At 37.0% G+C, this 25,737-nt stretch overlaps 1 protein-coding gene across 6 annotated transcripts in view; it reads left to right on the forward strand.

Annotated features, from left to right (window-relative positions):
• The window catches only part of BARD1 (BRCA1 associated RING domain 1), an 82,597-nt gene that overhangs the window by 29,342 nt on the left and 27,518 nt on the right, over window positions 1-25,737 (forward strand). For all 6 annotated transcript variants that reach the window (XM_008259118.4, XM_017343084.3, XM_051848238.2 and 3 more), the window contains 4 exons: window positions 902-1,845; window positions 8,492-8,572; window positions 10,660-10,832; window positions 24,480-24,588. In XM_008259118.4, the coding sequence (XP_008257340.4) occupies window positions 902-1,845; window positions 8,492-8,572; window positions 10,660-10,832; window positions 24,480-24,588 (1,307 nt within the window). The remainder of the gene's footprint in view (window positions 1-901; window positions 1,846-8,491; window positions 8,573-10,659; window positions 10,833-24,479; window positions 24,589-25,737) is intronic.

Below are 25,737 nucleotides of genomic sequence, written 5' to 3' on the forward strand. Positions count from 1 at the left end.
TAGAAACAACAGACATGTCAGTTCCTCCAAGGTGGTGATACCAGCCTGTAGGAATAAGACTCACTAATAACCATTGTTTTTTTTCTTGAAGAACCTTATGTTTGGAATCCATTTTATTAAAATTTCTCTATGATTCTGTAGGATAAATTTGTTTCAGGCAACTATTGTTGCTTTAAAATTTTTTTTTTTTTATTTGAGGGACAAAGGAGCAGAGAGACAGAGACAAAGACCATTCTTCCATCTGCTTGTTCACTCTCTAAATGCTCACAACAGTCAAGGCTGGTCCAGGTTGAAGCCAGGATCCTGGAACTCATTCCAGATCTGTGACAAGGGTGATAAGAATCCAGGTACTTGGGCCATCACCTCTTGCCTCCCCAGTGCATACACATTAGCAAGAGCTGAGTTGCCAGAACTCAAACCCAAGCACTTCTCTATGGCATGTGGTAGTCCCAAGCAGTTAACCATTTTCCCAGATACCTGCCCCCGTAAGCCGTTTTATGCAGAGTTCTCTTCATCTTAAAGGACAAGTGACTTCTCAGGAGGAAAATGTAATTCGGGTTATTTCTTTTTCCCCTCGCTCCATTTTTTTTTTTTAATAAGACAAAACATTCTCAGTCTTCTTTTTTGATAGAATAAATAAAATAAATTTTCTCTCCATTTTTAAAAAAATAGAATAAAACATACTTCAAATGATCTAATTGGCCAGAAGAGATCTGTGTTCATTTGAACGATTATTGTCTGGCAGTATGAAATTATTTATTGGGCCAGTGCTGTGGTATAGGTTAAGCTTCCACCTGCAGTGCCAGCATCCCATACAGGCACTATAAAATAAAATTCCATAGAGTTCAAGATGAGAGGTATTGAGTTTTTATCACAGATTTTGCTTCCTTTTTTCTAACAGATTTGAAAGAAGATACATCTAGAACACGTTTATTTAATGATGCAGAAAGCAAGAAGAATTCAATAAAAATGTGGTTTAGTCCTCGAAGTAAGAAGGTTAGATACATTGTGAGTAAAGTCTCAGTGCAAACCCAGCCTCAAAAGATGAAAGATGAAAATACTCAGCAAACCTCAATGTATGAATTTGTCTCTGCAACTCCTCCTACAGATGTTCCTAAGAAGGCTAAAAAGAATTCTACAACATCTGGGAAAAAGCAGAAAAAGAAAACTTTAGCTGAAATCAACCAAGAATGGAATTTAGAGGCAGGAAAAGAAAATAGTGAAACTGACTTGAAAGATGAATGTAAGGAAAAGCTGGTATCCTTTTGTAGCCAACCATCTGTTATTGCTAGTCCACCCGTAAACGATGAGATAGACTTACTAGCAAGTGGCTCTGTCATAGAATGTGAGCCTTTAGGAAACTTAACTGAAGCCACTTTGCCTCTGGCTGAGCAAATCGAGTCTCCAGACATTGAGACCAAGAGTGAAGTGACTCTTGAGGAGGTCTGTGAAAACTATCCTACATCTAAAAGATCTTTGCCATTAGATGGAAAAGGAAAACGTAGACTTCCCAGTCCTGTTTCTAAGAAACGAAGAAGCAGCACTCCAAGCACTAGTAGAGGTTTTCCTAAGCAAACAGAGATTTCAGAAAATGTGCCATTACCTAATTGTTCCTCACCACCATCAAGCAAACGTAAAGTTGGTACCACATTGAGCAGAAAAAGCAGTAATGTACCAGAGGAATCCCTGAACCTTTCACCAGGTACTCCACCTTCTTCCTTGAATAGCTCAACTTACAGACGAATGATGTCCAGCCCCTTGGTACTGAAGTCATCTCCTGGTAGCCTTATGGCTGGGAAAAGGAACCATAGAGGAGAGACTCTGCTCCATGTTGCTGCAATTAAGGTAAGATGCTTAATCCAAAATACAATCTGGTGCGAGACCGCAGAGTTTATGAAAAATGGCCTAAGACTGCTAGGATAATTGACCAGCTATAGCCATGCTGCTTCCTCTGAAGCAGAGAAGCAAAATTCATAGGTACTGCAGCTTTACCTCAGTTGAGCTTGGGTCTGGAAAGTGTGATCTTATAGGTGAAAACTGGTTTCAACATCACAGCTTCTTCTTGGCCGAGTACCTTTGCTGCTATTGTTATCATTGTGTTTACTCATTCTTCCCATGTTTTATGAATGCAGACAATTGCTAAGTGATTGCTCGCAACACATATTTACCTAGTAAAAGAGCTCGCTAGCACTGTGGGAGGGAGCCAGCTTCTTTTCCTGCATGGTCATTCTAGTGGGCATTGCAAGAACTGGAAAGGTTGAGGATGTGGTCTGTACATTTCTCCAGCGGACTGGACATTGGATGATGAGATGTGAGTCCTGCAGTTCACCACCAAAGGAGCTGCTCTGTGCCCCACCATGAGCCTGTTCATTGAAGTGAATTCTCTTTAATTGTTGCTCTGTCGCCTGGGAGGTGGCAGTGATAGGTTTTGGAACTTTGCCCATTTCCTTAGCATGAGGCCTGCTTGTTGTGTTTATTCTAAATTGGCACAAGTTCAACATATAAAAGGGAGCAGGAAGCACCATAGCTTTACAGACTTTGCTGCATTGTCTCATGCAAGTATTTTTCCCCACTGCTTTTATTTCAAATTAAGGTGGAATACTCTATTTCTTTTCCTTCTTTTTTTTTTTTTTAAGATTTATTTATTTATTTGAAACTCAGAGTTACAGAGTGTGCAAGGCAGATGCAGAGAGATCTTCCATCTGCTGATTCACTCCCAAAATGACCACAATGGCCAGGGCTGGGCCAGGCCAAAGCCAGGAACCAGGAGTTTCTTCCAGGTCTCTCATGTGGGTACAGGGGCCCAAAGACTTGGGCTATCTCCTGCTGCTTTTACTGGGCACTAGCAGGGAGCTGGATTGGAATTGGAGCAGCCGGGACCCAAACTAGCACCCATATGGGATGATGGCACTTTAGGCAGAGCCCCAGCCCTCTACACCATAGCCCTGGCTTGGGATACTCCATTTCTGATGCCAGTGAAGGCAGGGGGGCTTTCAATATGACTTCATACTAGCGGTCACATATCCTTTGGTCAACTTGAAATTTTGGAGTTTGATTATATTTTGATTTTCTGCAAAGCATGATATAAAATCAGAATTTTTTGTCATCTTTTTCTTGTATGTGTACTTCATTGAACATCTATAATCCCAAAATCTGAAGTCCAAAATGCTCCACAATCTGAATTTTTGAGTGCTGACATGATACCACTATGAAAATTTGTTTTACATGCATACTATAAAGCTTTGTTTTTGCACACAAAATTCAGGCTGTGTGTACAAGATATACCTGAAACAAATGAATTTCATTTGGGTCCTGTCCCCAAGATATCTCCTTACGTGTATGCAGACATTCCAAAATCTTAAAAAAAAAAAATCCCAAGCACTTCTGGTCCAAAGTATTTTAGATAAGGATATTAAGGCTATTGCATAGTTATTATGTTAACAGTGCTCCATAGACATAAAAACTAATATAATAAGTATTATTCTGCATTCTTTTTTTTTTTTTTTTTTTTTTTTTTTTTTTTGACTGATACATAAGTATTCAGGCTACTTTGATTTCTACATTTTAGAATTTCTGGGAATTTTCAGATCATCAGGCAAATATCTACTTATGTTAGTAGAAAAATTTTCTTGTAATCATGAGAATAATTTGTCTTTATTAACAAGGATCTGAAGATCTAGAGTCTAGGCCTGGGTTTGCTAAAATTTCTTTTTTTTAAAAACTAGGTATTCTGAATTTTTTAAAGATTTATTTGAAAGACAGAGGTACAGAGGGAGAGAAAGAGAGAGAGATCTTCCATCTGCTGGTTCACTCCCCAAATGGCCATTGTGGCTGGGGCTGGACCAGGTGGCAGCCAGGAGCCTGGAACTCCACCTGTGTCTCATACATGGGTAGTGGGGACTCCTCGTGCCATCATCCACTGCATTCCCAGGCGCATTTAGCAGAAAGCTGGATCTACAGCAGAGAAGGCAAGACTCAAACCAGTGTTCCAACACGGAATGCTGACAATCTAAATGGTAGTTTGACCTGCTGGGCCACACTGACCTCAGGATTTTAATTTCTGGAATGGCTCTTGGAATCAGTATCCATTTTTTCTCTCTGTTACTTACTTGTTACCTCTAAATCTGCCTTTGTAGTGTATCAGTAACATATAACAATGTTGACTAGGTTGTTAGAGTGATGTTTTATGTAATTTAATTCAGTAAAATCTAGGAAGCCAAAGAAGTGTTAGCATATTTTAGGAATCCATTGCAGATGGAAATTTCTTTTCCTAACAAATTTCTAAATAGGAAGGTTTTAGGTATGTAGTTCATTATGTGTCAAAACCATTTTTACTATATTAATTTGTAATGTCCTATGTTTTTATAAAGACATTTATTATTAATGGTACTTTAAAAGAGCTAACCTTTCTAAGAAGGGAAAGAATCTTATGTGTGTTTTGGGAAAGTTAATTTATTACTGGAAATGCATGTATCTGCAATAACATGAATGTGTGTGAAATCTTTGCTTTCACTGAAAAGTTAGCAATAGGATTCAGTGGGACCCACAGTCACACACACTTCCTTATTTTCAGCCTTTGAAGTATTACTTGAAAATACCAAATCCATTTAAAATTTCTTCTAACCTCACTACTTTCCTTAGATGATTTTTTGACAAAAATTATTTATTTATTGAAGTGATTTTAGAAAATCTCAGTTATTCTTTCAAGTTATGAAGAACCTAAAAGTGAGTGCTTATTACTCAGAAAATATTCTGAGAGTATTAGAGAAGAAAGCAGCATAAAGAAATCAGAAGCAGGAGTTAATTTATTTCCTAGAAACTTCATACCTATTCAAGCTTATCCAGTTACTGTGGAGTCTATCTAATTATCATAATTTTATTTATGTGCATGACATTCAATTCACATAAAGTAGAAAGATGAAAATATGACAAACTTTTAAGTACTATGGAGGAGAATGTATACTGAGTATAAAAAGCAAGTCGTTTTCCAATCAGCTGTATGTCGCAGGGTGTGGAATGTTAATGGAAGACACCTTTGATAATATGGAGAGGTGACATGAAAGGAAAATAGACTGTCTCACAGCCTTCAGAAGAGATTCTGCTTTTATTCTGCAGATTGTCGCTTTATTCCTCTTTAACTGTACATGACTTTCCCATTTCACACTGTGTTTATGTTATCTTCTGGGCTCTTTAGGTTAATAAATTTTTGTCATTGCCACATAGGATTTGAATGAGGACGTTTTTTGTATTTGCTCCTGCATTCATTTAGAACTGACTTGGGTATAACATAAAAGTTATCTTACACTAGAAGGCTAGAATTTGCACACTTACATGCTCTGGATGAACTGGGCAAATACATACGTGAATGTGTTAAGAAAGTTCATGGATGTTTCACACTAATTAGCCTTTGATTCCATCTTCTACAGACTTCTTGAAGCCCCATAGTATAATGCTTGTTTTTACACCCAATAAACATTTTTTTAAAAAAAAGATGTATCAAGCCCAGGGCTGTGGTGCAACAAGTTAAACCATGGCTTGCAGTTTCAGCATCCCTTATGGGTGCCCGCTCAAATTGCAGCTACTCCACTTCCAATCCAGCTCCTTGCTAATCTGCCTGAGAAAGCAGCAGAAGATGATGGAAGAACTTGGGCCCCTGCATGCAATTGGGAGACCCAGATGAACTCCTGGCTTCAGCCTGGCCCAGCCCAGTTCGTTGCAGCTATTTGGGGAGTGAGCCAGCAGGTTTCTTTCTCTCTCTGCCTCTCCCTCTCTCTAATTCTGTCTTTCAAACAAATATAAACAAACAAACAAAAAGATGTATTTATTTATTTGAAAGGTGCAGAGACACCATCTACTTGTTCACTTCTCAAATGATCACAACAGTCTCCTCTTGTGTAAGATGCTTGTTTTTAGACACAGTAAACATTAAACGTCATTTTGCTAATTTAGAAACATAGAAACGTGGATTTTTTTTAGAAACTTTTAAGCTGCCATCTAAATATTTACTGTATGTGAGAAGTAGGTAAAAATGAACAAGAAATAAAAATAAAAGGCAAAATTTAAAAAAAAAAGCAAATAAAAGCAAATGTTATTATATTTAGGGGTCTTAGTGAATTCTACATTATCAGAGCAATAGAAGAAAAGACTCATTTCAAACATGAGTTATTGAGACTGAGAGTGATACAGGAGAGATTTCTTTAACCCTAAATAAGTGCTTCACAAAAATCATTGAATAGAACATTGTGTATGCAACTTTTGTCACTTGTAACTTATATTTACTGTCTTTTTTGGAGTAATAAGCCCTCTCAGTTAACTTTTGCTTTGTTTATATTCTTGGACTTAGGCACTGTGTCCCTCTTCCTGTCATCCTAAAAGAACTGATGTAGTTATCTTTCCTGTGACTGGTAATAGTAGTGTAATTCATGTGAATTGTATCTTTGTCCCACTACATAAATGCAATCGTTCTTCCTAATGCCTGATGCTATTTTTTAAAGATTTTTTTTTATTGATTTGAAAGGCAAAGTTACAAAATGGGGAGAGGAATAATGAGAGGGAGAGAGGTATCTTCCATCTGCTGGTTCACTCTTCAGCTGGCTGCAAAGGCTGTGTCTGGGACAGGCATTAGCCAGGAGCTTGGGACTTCAGCCAGGTCTCCACATGGGTGGCAGGGGCCCACATACTTGTGCTGTCTTCTGCTGCTTTCCTAGGTACATTAGAGAGAGCTGGATTGGAATGGAGCAGCCAGGATGGGAATGGGTGTTCATATGGGATGCCAAGGCCATTGGGAAGGGCTTACCTACCAAGGCCAGCCCTTTAATATTGTTTTGAAAGGGAGAGATTTATTTTATAGCCAAAGATTTTTTTTTAAGGGCCTAAGAGTTGACCAGTGCTTGAACACCATATGTGATTAAACATGCAAGATGGATGTCAGATCTTTCCACGTTAGATTAAGGTATGAAATGAAGAGACTAAATGTTGAAGATTGTGTTTCTCACCTCTGCCATAAGGAACAGAAAGGAGGTTCAGAGGAGATACTGCCTGAGACCAGTACCCAAAGCTTCACTTTCTGCTACAGAAGCATACTTTCAAAAATATGTCATTTCTTCTTGCAAAAGACATCTCTTAAGGACCACTTATCTATAATAGGATTTAGTTAGATCATGATGCACAACAAAGTTAGAAATTAGGACAGTTTAGTTTGACAGTTTGATTTTTAATAATAGGAAAATAGAATTAATATTGTTTGTGTTTAATTTGTTTTCCTTTAATTCATTTATTCCCAATATTTTCTTATCTCCTTCATAAAGAGATTGTGAATTCTCAACTGAAGTTAGAATATTTCCTGTTTTTCCTCACCTTCTTTGTCCTTTTACTATATGTATAATTATTGCATATGTTCCCCAGAGTATTGGAATAGGAGAGAGAGAGAAAAATTGAAACCTGTTTGGTAGAAAAATATTTGTAAGGATGGGTTTCACAAAAGCTCCATTTCCTGTAATTCAGTTAGCTGATAATGGGTGATGATTTTAGTCTTGAACCAGGGAATAAAAATTTAATGCATACACCATGGATCATTTTGAATAGGTTTCTACTACCTGTTTTCTGCCATTTTATTGATTTTTAAAAATTTCTTTATTTATTTGAAAGGTAGAATGACAGAGGGAGGGAGAGACACAGAGAAAGAGAGCGAGCGAGCTTCCAACAAGTGGTTCACTCCTCTAATGGCTGCAATGGCTAGGGCTGGGACAGGCCGAAACTAGGCAGCATCATCCCAGGTGAGTGGCAGATCGCCCCTGTGGATGGAGGGATCCAAGCATCATGTTCTGTTGCTTTCCCAGGTGCTTTAGCAGGGAACTAGATCAGAAGTAGAGAAGCTGGGACTTGGACTGGCACCCATATGGGATGCCAGCATCGCAGAGGGTAACAACCCACTGCATCACAATGCTAGACTCTGTTTGCTGCCATTTTAAATAGAAAAAATGGTTTTGCCTAGTAAATACTTGTGATAAAATAAGATAAAAATAAACTAAATTAATGAATTAGGATAAATAGAGCAATTGCCACTTAGATGATACATTTCTGCAGTTTTAACACCGGTTTCAACAAGCATCTTTCTTGGCTTTATATCATTCCATTTGTTTTAAATAATACTCATAAACCATTTTCATGCATGCTCAAAAAGGATTTCTTTTTTTTTTACAAATGACTTCATAATGATCAAATGTTCTTTGGCCAATGTCCTTTATTTGGCATCTTGAAGTGAATTCTGAAATTGGGTTGCTAATAGAGGTCTTGTATTCAAGGGTAGACCAGTAACTCAGAAAAATGTTTATGTACTTAAATTCACATTTATTAGGTCATGAACATTAGGCCTAAGAAAAAACTTTTATTTTATCTTGAAGAAGACAGCATCTTCCAAAGAAACCTTAATGTCTTCCTTTCATTACTTGATGCTTTTTATTGTCTTTTTATTTTTCCATGGTTCTACTAGGGTGATGTGCCTTCTGTTGAATACCTCTTACAAAATGGAAGCGACCCAAATGTTAAAGACAATGCTGGATGGACACCATTGGTAATTTTCTACTTCTTAAATTTTCTATTGTCATTTTTTATAGTTCTTAAAAAAATTAATTTATTTGAAAGGCAGAGAGAGAGAGAGAGAGAGAGATCTTCCATCCACTGGTCCACTCTCCAAATGCCCAACAAGAGTCAGAGCTGTGCCAGACTATAGCCAGGTGTCAGTAACTTAACCAGCTACCCACGTATTTGGACCTATCTGCCTGCCAAGGTGTGGATTATTTAGAAGGAAGCTGCAGCAGAGAGCATAACCACTCCTGTATGGGATGTGGGCATCCTAAATGTCAGCTCCATCACTGCCAGAGACCCTCCACCTTGTGTGGTTCTTATAGTTTATAGGTATATAGTTGTCTGTGTATCATCCTGTGTCACCTACACTGTTTTCAGTCTGAAAAATTTATGTATTCACCAGTGTGGTAAAATGAATATATTGTGTCTAGCTTGTCAATTAAGAGGTAAGAAATTGGCTACCTTTTGACTAACTACCTTTAGATTTAGACATTCAGTTATATTATGTTGCTGAAGTTAGCTAATATATGGAAGAAATTGCTATAGCTGACACTGTGCTCCTTACTGCAGTAACTATATACCATTGGAACAAGATCTCTTGGGAGAAATACAGGCCAGAGGAACTCAGTATAGGAATTATGATCACAGGGGAGAGATTGTTCCTGAGGATCTGTCTCAACCTCACTTATGCTCCAACTAATTGCAAATATATAAATTTGACAGAAGACTTTGCTTACATTAAGCATTTTTAAGTCTTCTATTAATACAAAAACTGTAGCATGAAGCATACTCTAGGAAAAGAATGGCACAAATACTTGGAAACAGTTGCTGTATGTGCTAATTACTTTAGGGCAATCTGCATGAGATTTGAATGCAGCCGTAGAAGTGACAACAAATGAGGTGGATGCCTTTATCATCTGAACTAAAAATGCAGCAAAGAAATTAGGAGACTCATTAGGCCAGATGCACAAAAGGTTTATATTATAGTGACTTTCCTTGCCACAGTCTTAAGATGGGTTTAGTCTAGAGCCAGTTTGTAGTCTGGACTCCACAAGCTACCTAACCTTTTCAAAGAAAGATTTTTGCTTTTTTAATCACTAAGACAAATTGTAATAAAGCCTGGTGAGTGATTTAGAAGATCTAATGACTAATTTATTTTTTATATAGAAAGCTTTTGTTTAATAAATATAAATTTCATAAGTACAACTTTTGGATTATAGCAGTTCTTCCCCTCATACCTGCCCTCCCACCCCCAAACCATCCCACCTCCTACTCCCTCTCCCATCCCATTCTTCATTAAGATTCCTAATGACTAATTTGAATTTGCTTCTCCTAGATATAAACCTACAGATGTTGAGTTTAATATCACCTATTATGAATTGCAGTCCATATACTTAGCATAATGCGCCTGAGATTTTTTAGAATATAACATAATAACACTAGAACAGTTCATTAGACATAAGGAAAAAATTGCATGTACAGTGTCTTTAAACATTGTATTGTTACCATTTCTGTTACTCTAATAAACTGTCTTTGAATACTTGCTTCATGTTACTTCTATTATCACTGATGCCAACCATACAGTAATCTGTTGCTTCAGCAGATGGGAAACTTGTCTCATAAATACTCCGAGGATATTCACTTTGTTGGATGGTTCTGTGCATGTGCTGGTGTATCCCTTAACTTATGGCTAAGCCCTTCATCTAGTGAATTCTCTTCAGACCTAGAGAATTTTAGATTTTACGCATGATTTGGTTGTTAAATACTTTGTAAATCTTTTTGTTTTTTTTTTTAATGTTTTTACTGTATTATAAACAACTTAGGAATTATAGTTGTTTTAAAGCTACATTTTCTTCTTAGAAAGAGAGCACTTGACTCAAGGTCCAAGTGAATACCTTCTTTTTTATGAATTGCATAAATCTTGATCACAAAGATTATATGATTTATGACAAACACTCTGTCAGTGATGTAACTGTATGAGTATTGAGTTAATAAATTCATTGGTCAAGATTCACTTTGATTTTTCCAAAGTGCTCTTCTTCATCACCCTTCTCACTCATTCTGTTTAATTAGCATGAAGCATGCAATCATGGGCACCTGAGGGTGGTGGAATTGTTGCTCCAGCACAAGGCCCTGGTGAACAGCACAGGGTACCAGAATGATTCCCCTCTTCACGATGCAGCCAAGAACGGGCACCTGGATATAGTAAAGCTCTTGCTGTCCTACGGAGCCTCGAGGAATGCTGTGTAAGTATTCAACTTTAAGATTACTTTTTAAATTGGCTTGTACTTCTGAATCAAAGTATGTGTTGAAGCAAAGACTTTGATACCCAAGCTGATGCTTTGGTCTCTTCTCTTTTACGACTAAGATTATGTGTGATCATTGGGTTCTGTGTTAAAATCAGCATTTGTACTCTTTTATTTGATGGCACTTACATGTTTGGGGAAGATTTGCTTTTAATTCAGAAACAATTGTCAAATACATTTTGGAGGCTTTCATTTTATGAACAGATTTCATTGCTTGTTTATTTTGTGTAGATTGATTTGTACTTAATTAAAGGAAAATAATTATCATAGAAGTATTTTGTATGTTACCTGATCCTTTAGAACTGCTTTAAACATTCTATTCATTTATGCTTTTTCTGCGTAGTTGGCATAGCAGCAGTTAAAATCCATAAGAACTCACATATTGATCAAGTGCAGCAGAATTAGTTCTTAGATTTCTTACATCATTCAAATGACGCCCTGGGTAAATTGTTTAGTAACGTCAGGGCACAGAGACTCATTAATGAATGCTGGTGGCTACATTTTCAGATTGCTGTTGTCAAGAGTGTCACAAGCAAATGCCACATGTAGATTTCCTATCTTAAATTTGTAACTCTCTTCATGTCTTCCTATATATTATTTGGCTGTTTTCAGTTAATTAGGTAGTTGAAATGAAAATGCAACAATTGCCTCTGTCCCCATTGCGTCTATAGGTTTGAAAAGAGCACACAAAAAGTCAGACTTAGCCTGGATACAAGGCAAATGAGAATCACAAAATGCAGAGCTTCTAGGTTGTAATTTTTTATAGGTAACCATTTCACATAATTGAAAAACAAATTAATAATGCAAGGATGTACCATACTTTGGTGCTGTTTCAGTAAATGTTTTCAATCTCTTTTATTTCTCATTGCAGATTATCAGATAGTTAGGGCAAACTTTCTCTCTCTCTGCATCTAGATAGATAGATAGATAGATAGATAGATAGATAGATAGATAATTAAATGCACAGACATTCACACACACATGGAACTAACAGAGATATCTGTATCTATATAAGGACCTAACAGATGTGGCCCTCCTTTGGGTATAGCAAGCCATTTGATGAAGCAAACAGTTGCCTAGGTCAGGTGAAATGGAATCATTTCCATCCTAGAGTTCTTAAATCAGCCATGACTACTTTAATGAATGGAGCACTGGTCAGGGCGTTAGGGAATCCAGCTGTTATTTGTGAGTGCATTATTGACTTTATGGCCTCAGGCAGGTTAATTTCTGTGCTTTGGTGTCCTCACCTATAAAACATGGGTGCTGCCTGCTGCTTTCCTATTTCTTCAGAGCACAGTGAGGATTAATGAGCCAAAACAGAGCCTGTCTTGTGGTTTGTACACCATGATTCTTCACTGCATTGTGAGGACTTATTAATATACAAGGAGCAGACATGAGACAGTGAGTGAGTCTGCCTTCACACATAGATCAGTGTTGTTCTAAATAGGCTTACCTAGTGAAGTGGCAGATTTAGGGGTCTGTATAGCCCAGCAGTGTCCAATACGCTTTTCTGTGGTAATGGAAATGTTTATATCTCTGCTGGGCATTCAGGAGCCACTTGCCACCTGTAGCTATTAAACACTTGAAAATTGGCTATTACTACTAAGGGAATAAATTTTAAAATTTATTTTATTTCCATTTAAATAACAGTGCGCCAGATGACTACTGTGTTGGACAGGTGTTTTATACAGTTAGAATAGTTGCAAAGGAGGACTTATTTGACAAAATAGATTGAGGTTGATGTTGCATAAAGGATAGTAGGCAGATGCTTGGTGTAAATTTAATTCTGGGATAAAACTGTGTGTTAACTGTTTCTGAACATTGTTTTTCTTAAACTGTTGATTATCATACTTAAGTGTTTCCTGTGATTTTATTTTACCATTTTCCTAACTGATCTGCTTTTCAAATTACTTTTCTTTAAATCAACTCTCCATATTGCAGTCTGAATGATTTCAAAAATTACAAATCTGACCAAATCACTATTTGCTTAAGCCCATCAATGGTTTTGCTTTAAAGTAAAGATTGAACTCCAAATTACATTTTTTAATTGATGTGTCTCTACTTAACTCTGTAGCCTCATGCATCTTTCCATGAGTCTTTTTGTCCTGACTTCCCTTAAGCAGTTTATGCACTAGCCTTTCTGAATTTTTATTTCCTGAAAATGTGTTTGGACTATTTTGCCTCCTAAGCCTTTATACATGCTTTCACTTTGTCTGGAATATTAATTTAAAATTTTTTTTTTTTTTTTTTTTTTTTTACTTATTTTGAAAGACAGAATGACAGATAGACAGGTAGAGATCTTTCATCCACTGTCTGGAAACTCAGTCCAACTTTCCCATGTAGTTGGCAGGGATCTAAGTATGAGCCATCATCTGCTGCATCCCACAGTGCCATTAGCAGGATGCTGGACTAGAAGTGGAGTTGGATCTCTAACCTCTGCACTCTGGTATGGAGTACAGGCATCACAAGCAACGTCTTAAGTGTAATACCAAATCCTGCCCCTAGAATATTTATTTGTGACAGCCAACTTCTCATTCTTTTGAGTTTCATCTTAGTTTTCATTCCCTTTCAGCTACCTTTCTTGACTCCTTATGTCTATATACAGACATACTCTCAGTATAGAATTTTAATGGGGTCATAGTTACTTCTTACCTTTTCACTTGTGACTAGGGATTATGTCCGCTTTCCCAGGCCTTGCCGAACATCTCGCATAGTGTGTACCTGCATTTCTTTTTAGAATGAATTAGTATTTGAATGAATGAAGATATGCTGTATTTTTTTTCCTCTGGCTTAATATAAGGTCAGATGAGATAAGAATAAAATCTCCTTCTGCCACCAATTTCACTGTGTGATGAGAATGTCTAAAACCAAGTTTCTGTAAGTCCTTTTCTAGGAATGGTGGCACTGGTTGTTGGTAGTGAGTAGAATAAATGTCATGTGCTCCCTGGACAAAATAGTTCTGTCTCTTGGCCAGGTGGTATGTATACTGTGTTACCCTTTAAGATTGTGCCTATGCAGTGTATGAGGATACTTCAAAATATTTGTGGGAAAATGGAATTAAAAGGTTACTGTATTTTGATGCAAAAATATTTGAAGTCCATGTATAGTGTTTTCATAATATGCATTTTCTGTGAACTTTTTGAAGACTCCCTCATGTCTCGGACTTTTATCTGTGTTGACAAGCATGATTTCTTTTTCTTATCTTTTTACTGCATCTCTGTTACCATTAACGGATCTCTTTTCTCAATAAGTAGGACTGGAAGAAGGGTAAGATCCATAAAGGGCAAAAGGCCATCATTGTATCTGTCCCTTGTTAGGGCTTGGATTGATTGATGAAGTGGGTTTCTTTTGCTTGTTCTAAATTTCTGAATGGCCTCTGTTAGCTCTAGAACAAACATTTTGGCTTCCTTCCTTTTTATTTAAAGATTGAAATCTTAGATACCTTCCTTTTCCATTAGGTTTGCTGATAATCCCTCTATCACTCCTCACTTGATCATCCCCCCCCCCCAGTTATGTCGGGCTACTTATATTCTAATAGAAGTGAACAGAAAATCAAATCATATGAAAGATAAAATCACAAATCCATTTTTTGTTAAAGAATTATTTTATTTATTTGAAAGTCAGAGTTACAAATCCTTTTAATTTTTAGTTACAAATATAAAATCTTGAATAAATCACTCACAAATTGATATATTTCTTTAGCATTTAACACACTCCACCAAGTCTAGTTTATCTTGATAATGTAACAATGGCTTAATATTAAAAATAAACATTAAAAACTTATCAAGGTTATCAACAGGTAAAAAGTATAAGATCATTTCAGTATATGCTGAAAATTATTTAATACCAAAAACTATTCTTCCTAAAAAAAACCTGCAAAATGGGCAAGCATTGTGGCACAGCAGGAATGCCATATTGGAGTGCAGGTTTGAATGTGAGTATTGGTTTGAGTGTGACCAAGATGGAATTTCAGGTTCCTGGCTTCAGCCTATTTTAGCCTCAGTTGTTGCAGGCATTTGGGGATTGAATCAGCAGAGGAAAGAGTATCAATCTTAATAAAACATGTTATTATTGACTATAAACTTATGGTCAGTATTTAAAAAAAAAAAAAGACCAAAACAAGCAAGCCAACTATCACTGTTATCACAATTGTTCTGAAAGCACTGGCAAATGAAGAAATTAGAATTATTAAATGGGCCGGCGCCGCGGCTCACTAGGCTAATCCTCTGCCTAGCGGCGCTGGCACACCAGGTTCTAGTCCCGGTTGGGGTGCTGGATTCTGTCCCGGTTGCCCCTCTTCCAGGCCAGCTCTCTGCTGTGGCCAGGGAGTGCAGTGGAGGATGGCCCAGGTGCTTGGGCCCTGCACCCCATGGGAGACCAGGAAAAGCACCTGGCTCCTGGCTCCTGCCATCGGATCAGCGTGGTGCGCCGGCCGCAGTGCGCTGGCCGCGGCGGTCATTGGAGGGTGAACCAATGGCAAAGGAAGACCTTTCTCTCTGTCTCTCTCTCTCACTGTCCACTCTGCCTGTCAAAAAAAAAAAAAATTATTAAATGATAATTAGGTCGTGTTAGCTAGACAGAAGAGAAAAGTAGTAAAATCTATAGTCTTCCTATATATCAGGAATAAAAAGTTCTCTTTACTTTTTAAAAAGCAACTAGTTCACTAGAGCAACAAAAGAAATACTTGGAATAATGTCAATAAATCATTACGTGCTACATATAGGCTTAAATAGAGAAATTAGGGTCCTGAGCAATAAACTAAATTTGTTAATCCACTGTAATCTACAAGCTTATTGTAACTTTTAATCAAAATTCTAACATAATAATTTTTCAACTAATTTCCTACACTGCCCCACACTGCTAATTTAATTTAATCACAACTTTAATTCACACTCATCACTCTCCCCTGGATCACTGGATACACTTCCTGTCCAGTGTGGAGGAGGAATTTCTATTTAATATTGGACCTCTTTACCACACATGCCTTTTTATAATCCCTGGCCACCTTTGCAGCCTCTACCTAGATATGCAGACTCTTGGGCACCGAGCTGAGAAGGCATGTGTCACACTTGGCTGCAAATAATACTAGAGGAAATCAGGAAAGGCTTTCTGGATGAAGAAGCATTCCAACTAAATTTTGAAGAAGAGAAAGAATAGGGAGATGCCTGATAGAAAGGTAAGATCCCAGGTGTTGAGGTATTCTTAAGGCCAGATTGCTTGTTCATTCATCCTGGGAACGTCCATTACGAAAGTGGGTGGATGACTACAGAAGAGGCATGGAAAGGATTTTACATTTGTAACTAAAAATTAAAAGGATTTGTAACTCTGACTTTCAAATAAATACAATAATTCTTTAACAAAAAATGGATTTGTGGTTTTATCTTTTATATTTTACCCTAAGATTTTGATATCAGAATTATACTCAAAGCTTCTAAAATGTAATCAGAATATTTTAGATCTTTTCTAATCTCTGGAATATGAATGAAATGTCTTACAGAAATAAGTCCCACCCCCTCACTCGGCACAGCATTATCCATGTGTTTTTTTTTAAACTTAGTTTGATAACTTACATATTATATAAATTTTAGAAATACTGTAGATATAAGGAAGTGATGGTTAATAGAGTTCCTGTTGAAAGTTCCTGTTGAAAGAAGACCTATGTACTTATACCAAATGTAGGTTTATCATATTCTACACTCGGTAAGTTTTTATTAACTTGGTAGCTCCTGCTTCTGTTAGAATTTTAGTTTGAATTACATCAATTGAGAATAAAACAAACTATAGAGAAGACTGAAGGTTTTTGTAACAAAGCTCTGGGAGAGAGACGAGAAACTGAGATAGAAAATGCAGCCTTAGATTCCTCTGGATACATTGGGGTCTTCAAAAAGTTCATGGAAAATGTGTATTATAAAAAACTATGGATTTCAATTTTTTTACACAAAAATACTCTTTTCTTTTAATTCCATTTTTTTTAACTTTTATTTAATGAATATAAATTTCCAAAGTACAGAATATGGATTACAATGGCTTCCCCCCCATAACGTCCCTCCAACCCGCAACCCTCTCCTTATCCACTCCCTCTCCCCTAAGATGAATTCCCTTTATTTGAAAAGCAGAGTGACAAAGAGAGAGAGAGAGAAAAAGATTGTCCATCTTCTGGTTCACTCCTCTAGTGACCACAATGGCCAGGTTCAGACCAAGTTAAATCCAGTCACCTGGAACTCCATACAAGGTTCCTTTGTGTATGCCAGGGACCCAAGTACTTGGGCCATCATCCAGTGTCTTCCCAGACACAATGTTAGGCAGCTGGATCCAGGAAGCAGAACAGGCAAGGCGTGAACTCTGAAATTAGTACCTGTAAATAACCTTTTCCCATTCCTACCTCCATCATACTCTACCTAGCTTCTGATCATCACCATTACATTCTCAACTTTTATGAGACTGACTCTTTTAGATTCTACAGATGAGATCGTGTGATATTTGTCTTTCTGTGTTTGGCTTATTTTGCTTAAGGTAAAGACCTCCAATTCTGGCTATATTGTTGTTTCATGTGACAAGATTTCCTCCTTTTTATGGCTGAATAATATTCCATAGTGAATTTATACCACATCATCTATTCATCAATTAATGAACCCTTAGGATGTTCCAATTTCTTGGCTATTGTGAATAATGCTTAATAAAAATGGGAGTATAGATATCTTTTCAACACTCATTTCATTTTCCTTGACTACTTATACCTAATAAGTTTCTTGATTTAAATACAATATTAATTTAATTCTACTTATTATTTGCATAAGAATTTAAATCTTGTGAGCTGAGTCTGTTTCCAAGAGGAATATTTTGTTCTAAATTTGTACAATAATGAGAAAACAATTTCATCTTTGTTGTCTGAGAATATTTACTTTGATAAGTGTTCTAAACCTCATTGAATACGTTGTCTTCCCTACTACCTTTTGTACATCCCATTGTGAACCTAGGACTAAATCTCTTTCAGTCACATCAGAACCAGTTTTAATGTGTGGGCAATAGCATGTGTTTTTTCCCTTTTTACAGGTATGTAGGATAAAGGATTTGGTGCTTGGTTTGCCATTAATAATTTTCCTTGGAGAACTTTGAATTCCTGAATAGAAAATATTATATGAACCATTGGACCTGTTAATTGTCTCACTCCCTTAATGAATTTTTAAAAAATTAATTGCCTATAACAAGGATAATTTATGTTTTACAGCTTTGAAGAAACATGTTGCTCTTTTGAATTATTGAGGTTTTCCTGCTTCACAGCAAGGACAGTGACTTGAAAAATTAAATCTATGTGTTTGCAGTTTTGTAGCTGTTGATAAAGAATTTCATTCCTAAACTGTCTTGCCTTCCTGACTCACATGATAGGTTTGGCTTTAGTAAATAGGTTTGGCATTAGTAAAAATGCATTTTGGATCTTTTTGCAAATTGTATGATCCATATGTACAAGTTTACATTTGCCCATCTTTCCTTCTTTCCTTTTACGATTGATCAGCTCTTTAAGGACACACCTGTGGGCAAGTAGATACTGTTTCATTTCTTAGAAGCTGTGCCATATTATGAACTCTGCCTTTGGTTTATTTTTATCAAAGTAGCTGTTCTGAAAGAACCCTAGTTAAGGCAGTGATATTCAGAGTTATATAGATCCTACTCTTTAGATAAAGTTTTGAAATAAAAGTAAAAAACCATTCATATTTTATTGTCAAAGAAACCATACACCTGTAGTTTTCCAAAGTAATGATCCAAATTATCATGACAAATTATACATAAAATATAAATTTGGGGAAAATGAAGATGAAAGATTAACACTCCAGGCAAGATTTATTATTTCTCCTTAACCTTATTCTGTATCTATCTTACACTATTATTAGCAATTATTGAAGTTTTCTATCTTACAATTACTATTTTAAGTGCTTTCATTATACTATTTTATTTGGTTGTTGCAACAGCCATATAAAGTATGTTATGTTAGCCTAATTTTACAGATGAGAAAACATGGAAATGAGATGCCTAACTCATGTAAAATCGTACAACTTTTGAATAGAATTATAACTTAAATTTAGGCAGACTAAAATGCCTGTTTTTATCTACCATGCAGTAGTGACACCATCTTTCTGCTTATAATGACTTAGGGAACTGTCCATGGTTTCCTGTTGTCTCTAAGAGGAAGTTCCACTCTTTAAGACCATTCCTTTGCTCTTACTTAGAATGACCACAGTTTACGTTTCTAGAACAACTCATTCCCCTGTGATATGTTATCTCTACAATATTTCTTACCAATATTTCTATTATTTCTTCATTTCTTACTAGCTTTTGGGTGGCAAAAAAGATAATATTTAGATCTTCTGTTAAGATTTTAAAGTTTAAAATCTTCATATTTTTAAAGGTTTTACATGAAACATTTTGCAAATTATTATGGAAAACCACAGAGAAAGGGATAGGGTAGGAATACACTAAAGGAAAAAGAAATCCTGATAAAAATCTGCTAAGGTACTATGTTGTGAAAGAACAGAAAAAGAAATTAGAATCCAGAGACCAGCACATGGCACAGTGGGATAAGTCACTGCTTACAACCTTGATATCCCATATGAGCACTTGTTCAAGTCCCACTTGCTCCACTTCCAATCCAGCTTCCTGCTAAGCATCTGGGAAAGCAGGGAAAGATACCCCAAATGCTTGGTCCCCTGCCACCCATGTGTAATGTTTCAAGCTCCTGGCTTTGGCCTGGCCCAGCCCCAGCCATTGCAACCATTTAAGGAATGAACCAGCAGATGGAAGGGCTCTCCCTCTCTCTTTGTCTCTCCCTCTCCCTATGTAACTCTGCCTTTCAAATAAGTAAATATTTTAAAAAATTAGAATCAAAAGATTTCCTCTTGATCAGAGATGATATAAAGTGTTTCGGTAAGCAGAAAAAGTACAATCTTAGGGATTTGATATAGATAAAACTTATTACCTATATGTAATCATCTGGGACTCATTGAATTATAAGATAGACTTTCTTTCATTGGATATTAAAAGAGTTGAACTGTCAAAAGTGGTGCATATGAGAGTTATTAATACATTGCCAGGCACTACATATAAATTTAGCAGTTAAGATGCTTATGCTTTCCTCTTCTGATGGTAGCTTTAATTATATTGGTGTTGCATTGACCCATTTAATTAAATGTTTTTTAAATTTATTTATTTGACAGGTAGAGTTATAGACAGTAAGAGAGTGACAGAAAGGTCTTCCTTCGGTTGTTTCACTCCCCAAATGGCCGCTACGGCCGGTGCTGCACCGATCCGAAGCCAGGAGCCAGATGCTTCTTCCTGGTCTCCATGTAGGTGCAGGGGCCCAAGCACTTGGGCCATCCTCCACTGCCCTCCCGGGCCACAGCAGAGAGCTGGACTGGAAGAGGAGCAACCGGGACTAGAATCTGGCGCCCATATGGGATGCCAGCGCCACAGAGGATGAACCAAGTGAGCCACGGCGCTGGCCCCGACCCATTTAATTTGACTAGTAAATATATATGCCTTTCCATTTTCATAGCTACATTTTGTCTTTGTCTTTAGAGTCCATTGCTTTAGACTGATTATTTCCTCAAGTTTCCATATTATATTTGCCCCTATACATTAGAATGCAGTGATTAGACTCTTCACCCAAATGGTCATATTTGCCAGGCTAGGCCAGGCCGAAGCCAGGAGCTTCATCCAGGTCTCCCACTTGGGTCCAGGGGCCCAAGCACTTGGGCCATCTCCCGCTCCTTCCTGGGAGCATTATCAGGGAGCTGGATCAGAAATGGAGCAGCCAGGACTTGAACTGGTGCTCATATGGGATGCCAGTGCTCCATATGGCGACTTAACCTGCCAGACCACAACACTGGCCCCAACTCCATACATTTTAACAACCATGTTGCTGTTTCTTCCGCGTGCCCTTCAAATTCAGCCACCACGTTGCAATGGCTAGTCCTGGTCTCAAGGCCATTTTTATCTATACTACATATTCTTTACCTCCTTTGAAATCCATCTTGCATTTCACCTCAGTGCTTATGCTGTGATTCACACTTTACCAGTTTGATTCTGACTTGTTGAATGAATATTTGTCATCAGTAGGTATATAGGCAAGGACAGTGTTTTCTCAGTCTTTTATATCCTTCCAGAATACCTGCTTTGAGTGCTAAGGCTTTGATTTGCATGCTAGAAAATAGAGAATATACTATATTTAAGTGCATTTAGAGAGTCATTTTGTAAGCTCCCTTGGGAAACGATATAGATAATATATCTAATAATGTAGCAAATCAAATTATTGCTAACTAACTTAAGTTGTGCTGTTGAATAAATCTAAAAAGTATAACATTTTTTTTAAATGTTTCTTCCCTGTATAGTGATGGAGAATAACTGATTTCTCACTGCTGCAATTAGTAGTCAGTCACCTTAATAGTCCCTGATGCGTGTGACAACATACGGGTTTTCTTCTATGTTGTACCTGTGTTTTTGCAAAGTGATTAAATCTAATTATGTGCATTTAAAATTGATTTTTCATGCCAAGTCTGTAACAACTTTAGCCCACCCAGATCCATCATTATGAGGAAAAATCACAGGTCTGTGTGTGTATGTGTACCCAGATAATAAAAAAGAAATCTTGCACATGCCCCATTTTCTCTTACTATGTTTTTCTTTTAAGAGTTATTTATTTATTTTGAAGAGCAGAGTTATAGAGAGGGAGAGACAGAGAAACCTTTGAACCATTGGCTCACTCCCCAAATAATTGCAATGGTCAGCTGTAGGCCAGGCTGAAGCCAGGAACTTCATCCAAGTCTTCCATGTGGGTGGCAGGGGCCCAAACCCTTGGGCCATCTTCGACTGCTTTTCCCAGGCCATTAACAAGGAGCTAGATCAAAAGTGTAGCAGCTGGGACACAAACTGATACCTATGTGGACTGCTGGCATCTCAGTCGGTGGCTTTACCCTTTATAGTACAATGCTGGCCCTCTGCTGTGGTTTTTTTGAAGGTAATGTATATAAACCTTTGTCTAGTTACAGATGTCAGTGGTTCATGATAAAACAGGAACAACATGAAGGATTTAGTAGGTCCCATCTCCCATGATGCAAGACCAGTATTTAACCATTGATCTTTCTGTAACATTTGCAACATGCCATTTGTCAACACGTTAGCAATACAGCAGGACTGAGAGTTTAGTGAAATGTGTGTAAACAGAAGCAGCCATGATCTAAGAGGAGAGACTATATATGTTAAGAGCATATGAGAGTAAGTGTTGCATTTCTTTTATGAAGCAGTTCTTTCAAAAACATCTTACTGGTTCTGACTGTTGTTTTATTGATTATTTTTTGGGTTAAAGTCCACCTGCCTGAAGAAGGTACTTTGAGAAGAACTTTCACTTAGCCTTTCTTCATGTTGTCACAGTGGGCCTGTACTCCTACTTATATAAAATAACTTTGCTAATGCCATCCACTTTCTGTATGTTAAAGTATACTTGACAGAGCTTTTAAATTTTATTTCTTTGAATTGTAAAATCTGTTTTTGTCTTTAGAAAGTCCTTATGTGTGCAGTGATTTTTTTTGATAGCATAAAGTATAACTTTATTTTTGTTTTTTTTTGTTTGTTTTTCATTTTTATACTTAGTGGCTCAAATTTAAGACCTAGAATATTAGTTCTTCAATGAAGATTTCTGTTGTTTAGTGTCATACAGCCTGTGTTGTGAGGAAAGGGTGAAGTTGGTATGTAAGCATAATTTAGAAAATGAAATTCAGAAGTCTCAAGTATAGTGTATGAGATCTTTTGGAAATATTGAGATTGTCCACTTAAGTGTAAACGGCAGCTTGTGTCACTCTGTTGTAACTCAGAAACCTGAAATGTAATTGATTCATTATACCTTGGCTGGAAGAAGGCTGTTAACAGTGTTGGTTTTGGACATAAAGGAAATCTGATAATACAACCTTGTCTATGTTTATCCAGCACTGTCTAAAAAAGAAACAGGGACTGCATCTGACAGTCAGTAATAGCAGGCATTAGGAAAACATTTGCTGTGCTTCGTTTCTTACCTTAACCCTCTATGCCATCAAAACAGCTTTTGCCAAGATCATTAGTGACCCTGCATCTAAACTCAGTAAATGCTTATGACTCTCATCAGCATGACCTCTGTGCTGCAGCAAGCAGAGTTGACACCTTCCTCCTCCCTCTTCCCCTGAATGTTTCACTTTGTCCTTCTAGTACTTTTTCTATACATTTAATAAATTTGAAAAGTTGGCATTGTACCATGTTTGTATTTTTATTTTTTAAGTTTATTTATTTATTGATTTGAAAGGCAGATTGATAGGAAGAGAAAGATAGAGAAATCTTCCACCCACTGATTCACTCCCAAAATAGCCGCAATGGCCATTCGGGTCCAGGCTGAAGTCAGGACTGTGGAACTCTTTCTGAAACTCCCAGGCGGGTGGCAGGCACCCATGGACTTGGGCCATCCTCTGCCACTTTTGCAGATGCATTAATCAGGAGCTGGATCAGAAGCAAAGCAGCTGGAACTGGAACCAGCTCTCAATATGGGATGCTGGCATCACAGATGCTTAACCTACTACACCACAATAGTGGCTCAGCCATGTTTGTCCTCTTAAATCTTATTTAACATTTCTACATGAACATTAGTGGATATTGTATACCATATCAGAATATTAAAACTTGTAAAGATTGTAAAAGAAATGTTCATTTTGAAAGCTAGTGTTTGTATAAAACATTAAGTCATAAGGAAGCATAACAGTAGACACAAGTCCTATATTTTACAGGTTACTTATCATTAAAAGACTAAGGATGGGCAACACTGAATATTACTGAAATAAATGAGGAGAATGTGACCTTAGTAAAGTCCTTGGGACCTATAGGTCTCTGTTCTTGTCAATCAAATAACAGGGCCATACTTTAATCTCTGAAGTCTCTTCCAGTGTAAGATTCTGTGACTTGTGAATTATGTGGTCAGAAGGCTGCATCAGATTTTTCTCTGAATCATATTATTTGCTCTACAATTGTGATTTTTATTGATTATGGTATACATATATATTAAAATTAATTTTTGAAGCAGTCTTTCACTGCTTTATTAAATTGTTTGTCATGTGGCATAGTTTTCCTTCTAGTGAATCTAAATGCCTGTTTTGTGAATTTATCTAATTTTGTATTTATATAGATCATAGGGTCTATAATAGCTATAGTTTATGATTTTTATTTGCATTTGAATGCATCTCATTCATAGTAATTAAGAATTATGTAGCTTACTTTAAAATATGAGTATGAATACAGAAAAATCCATTGTTAAATAGTTTATATGTAAGTAAAAATGTAATTAAAAATACATCCTATAATGATCTAGTGTCAAATTAAAATTTCACATCTTTTTCCCGTTGAATTCAGTAACTTTTGATGTTAGTTGCTTCTTCCTAATGTGAATTCTGAGTCCTTTTTGTAAGTTAAAATTGTATATTAATACAGACATTGACAAGATTGTTCCACGAGTGCATTAATTTAGTTAAGAATCAAGTCACACATTTTATTTACTTAAGCCCATCTGCACTTATTTTACAGTAACATATTTGGTCTACGGCCTGTGGATTATACAGACAATGAAAATATGAAATCACTATTGCTGCTACCAGAGAAGAATGAATCATCTTCAACTAGACATGGCTTGGTAGTAAGTATGGATTTAGCTTTGGGATATTTATATCTTTTATTGAAATGCTTTATGAAAGGAACATAATGGAAAAATTTCCAGTTAGCAAATTGCTTTTCATTCACCAAACAATTATTGAGTACTTCCTAAGTATTAACTACAGTGGATTCCCAGACATAATCAGAGAAAGACTATCAAGCAGTATTTATTGAGCTGCCTCTCTCCGTTAGGCAGCATGTACACACAATGCCTGTGACTGCTAGGACTCTTATTCTCCAGTAGCTTACCTTCTGGTGGGAGGTAGGAAAGAGATAGACTGTAAATATGTAAACTAATATTCAGTAACTTCATGAACTTTAGAAGTGATTGCTTTAAAGATTTTTTAGAGCATAGTTGGATGGAGGTGGCATGCTCCTGAAAGGTACTGGTGTAGCTCAGTTCACTGTGGGAGGCCTCTGAATGACTGATAGAATTAGAACCAGGATGCTGCAGGGGAGCAGCCGGCTGACCTGGAGGACTCTGGTATATAGACCAGTCAGTGGATGAGCGTATTTGAAGTTTAGAAAGTTCCTAAAGTGAGTATCTAAGAGTAATGGGAAACCACTGGAAGGGTTTCAAGCAAGGGAATGATATGCTTCATTTTTGCTGTAGAACATTCAGTCTGGCTGTTTGTAGAAGAGTGGCTGTGGGGATGAGGGCATCACATAGGGCTGTTTTTACGGTGACAGTAGAGGAATACCATGATCACCTGGTTTAAGGCAGTAGCAGAGGAGATGATGACAAGTAATGAGGGTTAGTATATATTTTGAGTTATACCATCAGGACCTTCTAGTAGATTATTATAATGACAGCAGTGTAGTAGATGGTGGTACCATTTGCTGCTAAGTGGAAGAAATCAGTGGTTCTGCATGCCATTTCTATGTCTGTAATACAAAAAATAGTGATGTTTGAGCAGGTAGTTGTGTGTGTAAAGCAATCTGAGAGGAGAGGTACAAGCTAGAGATAGAATGGAAAGAATGACTGTGCCTTAGAGACCCACGGTTTAGTAGAAAATACAGTTGTAAAAAATTGTCTACACATTGTGTTATGTTTACAAAACGAAGCCAACTTCAGGTAGGGATCAAGGAGAACTTCATGGAGAAGGTGTCAGAGATGTCTGACTCTAAGGGA

The sequence above is a fragment of the Oryctolagus cuniculus genome, chromosome 3, assembly GCF_964237555.1.
Source record: "Oryctolagus cuniculus chromosome 3, mOryCun1.1, whole genome shotgun sequence".
Lineage (NCBI taxonomy): Eukaryota > Metazoa > Chordata > Mammalia > Lagomorpha > Leporidae > Oryctolagus > Oryctolagus cuniculus.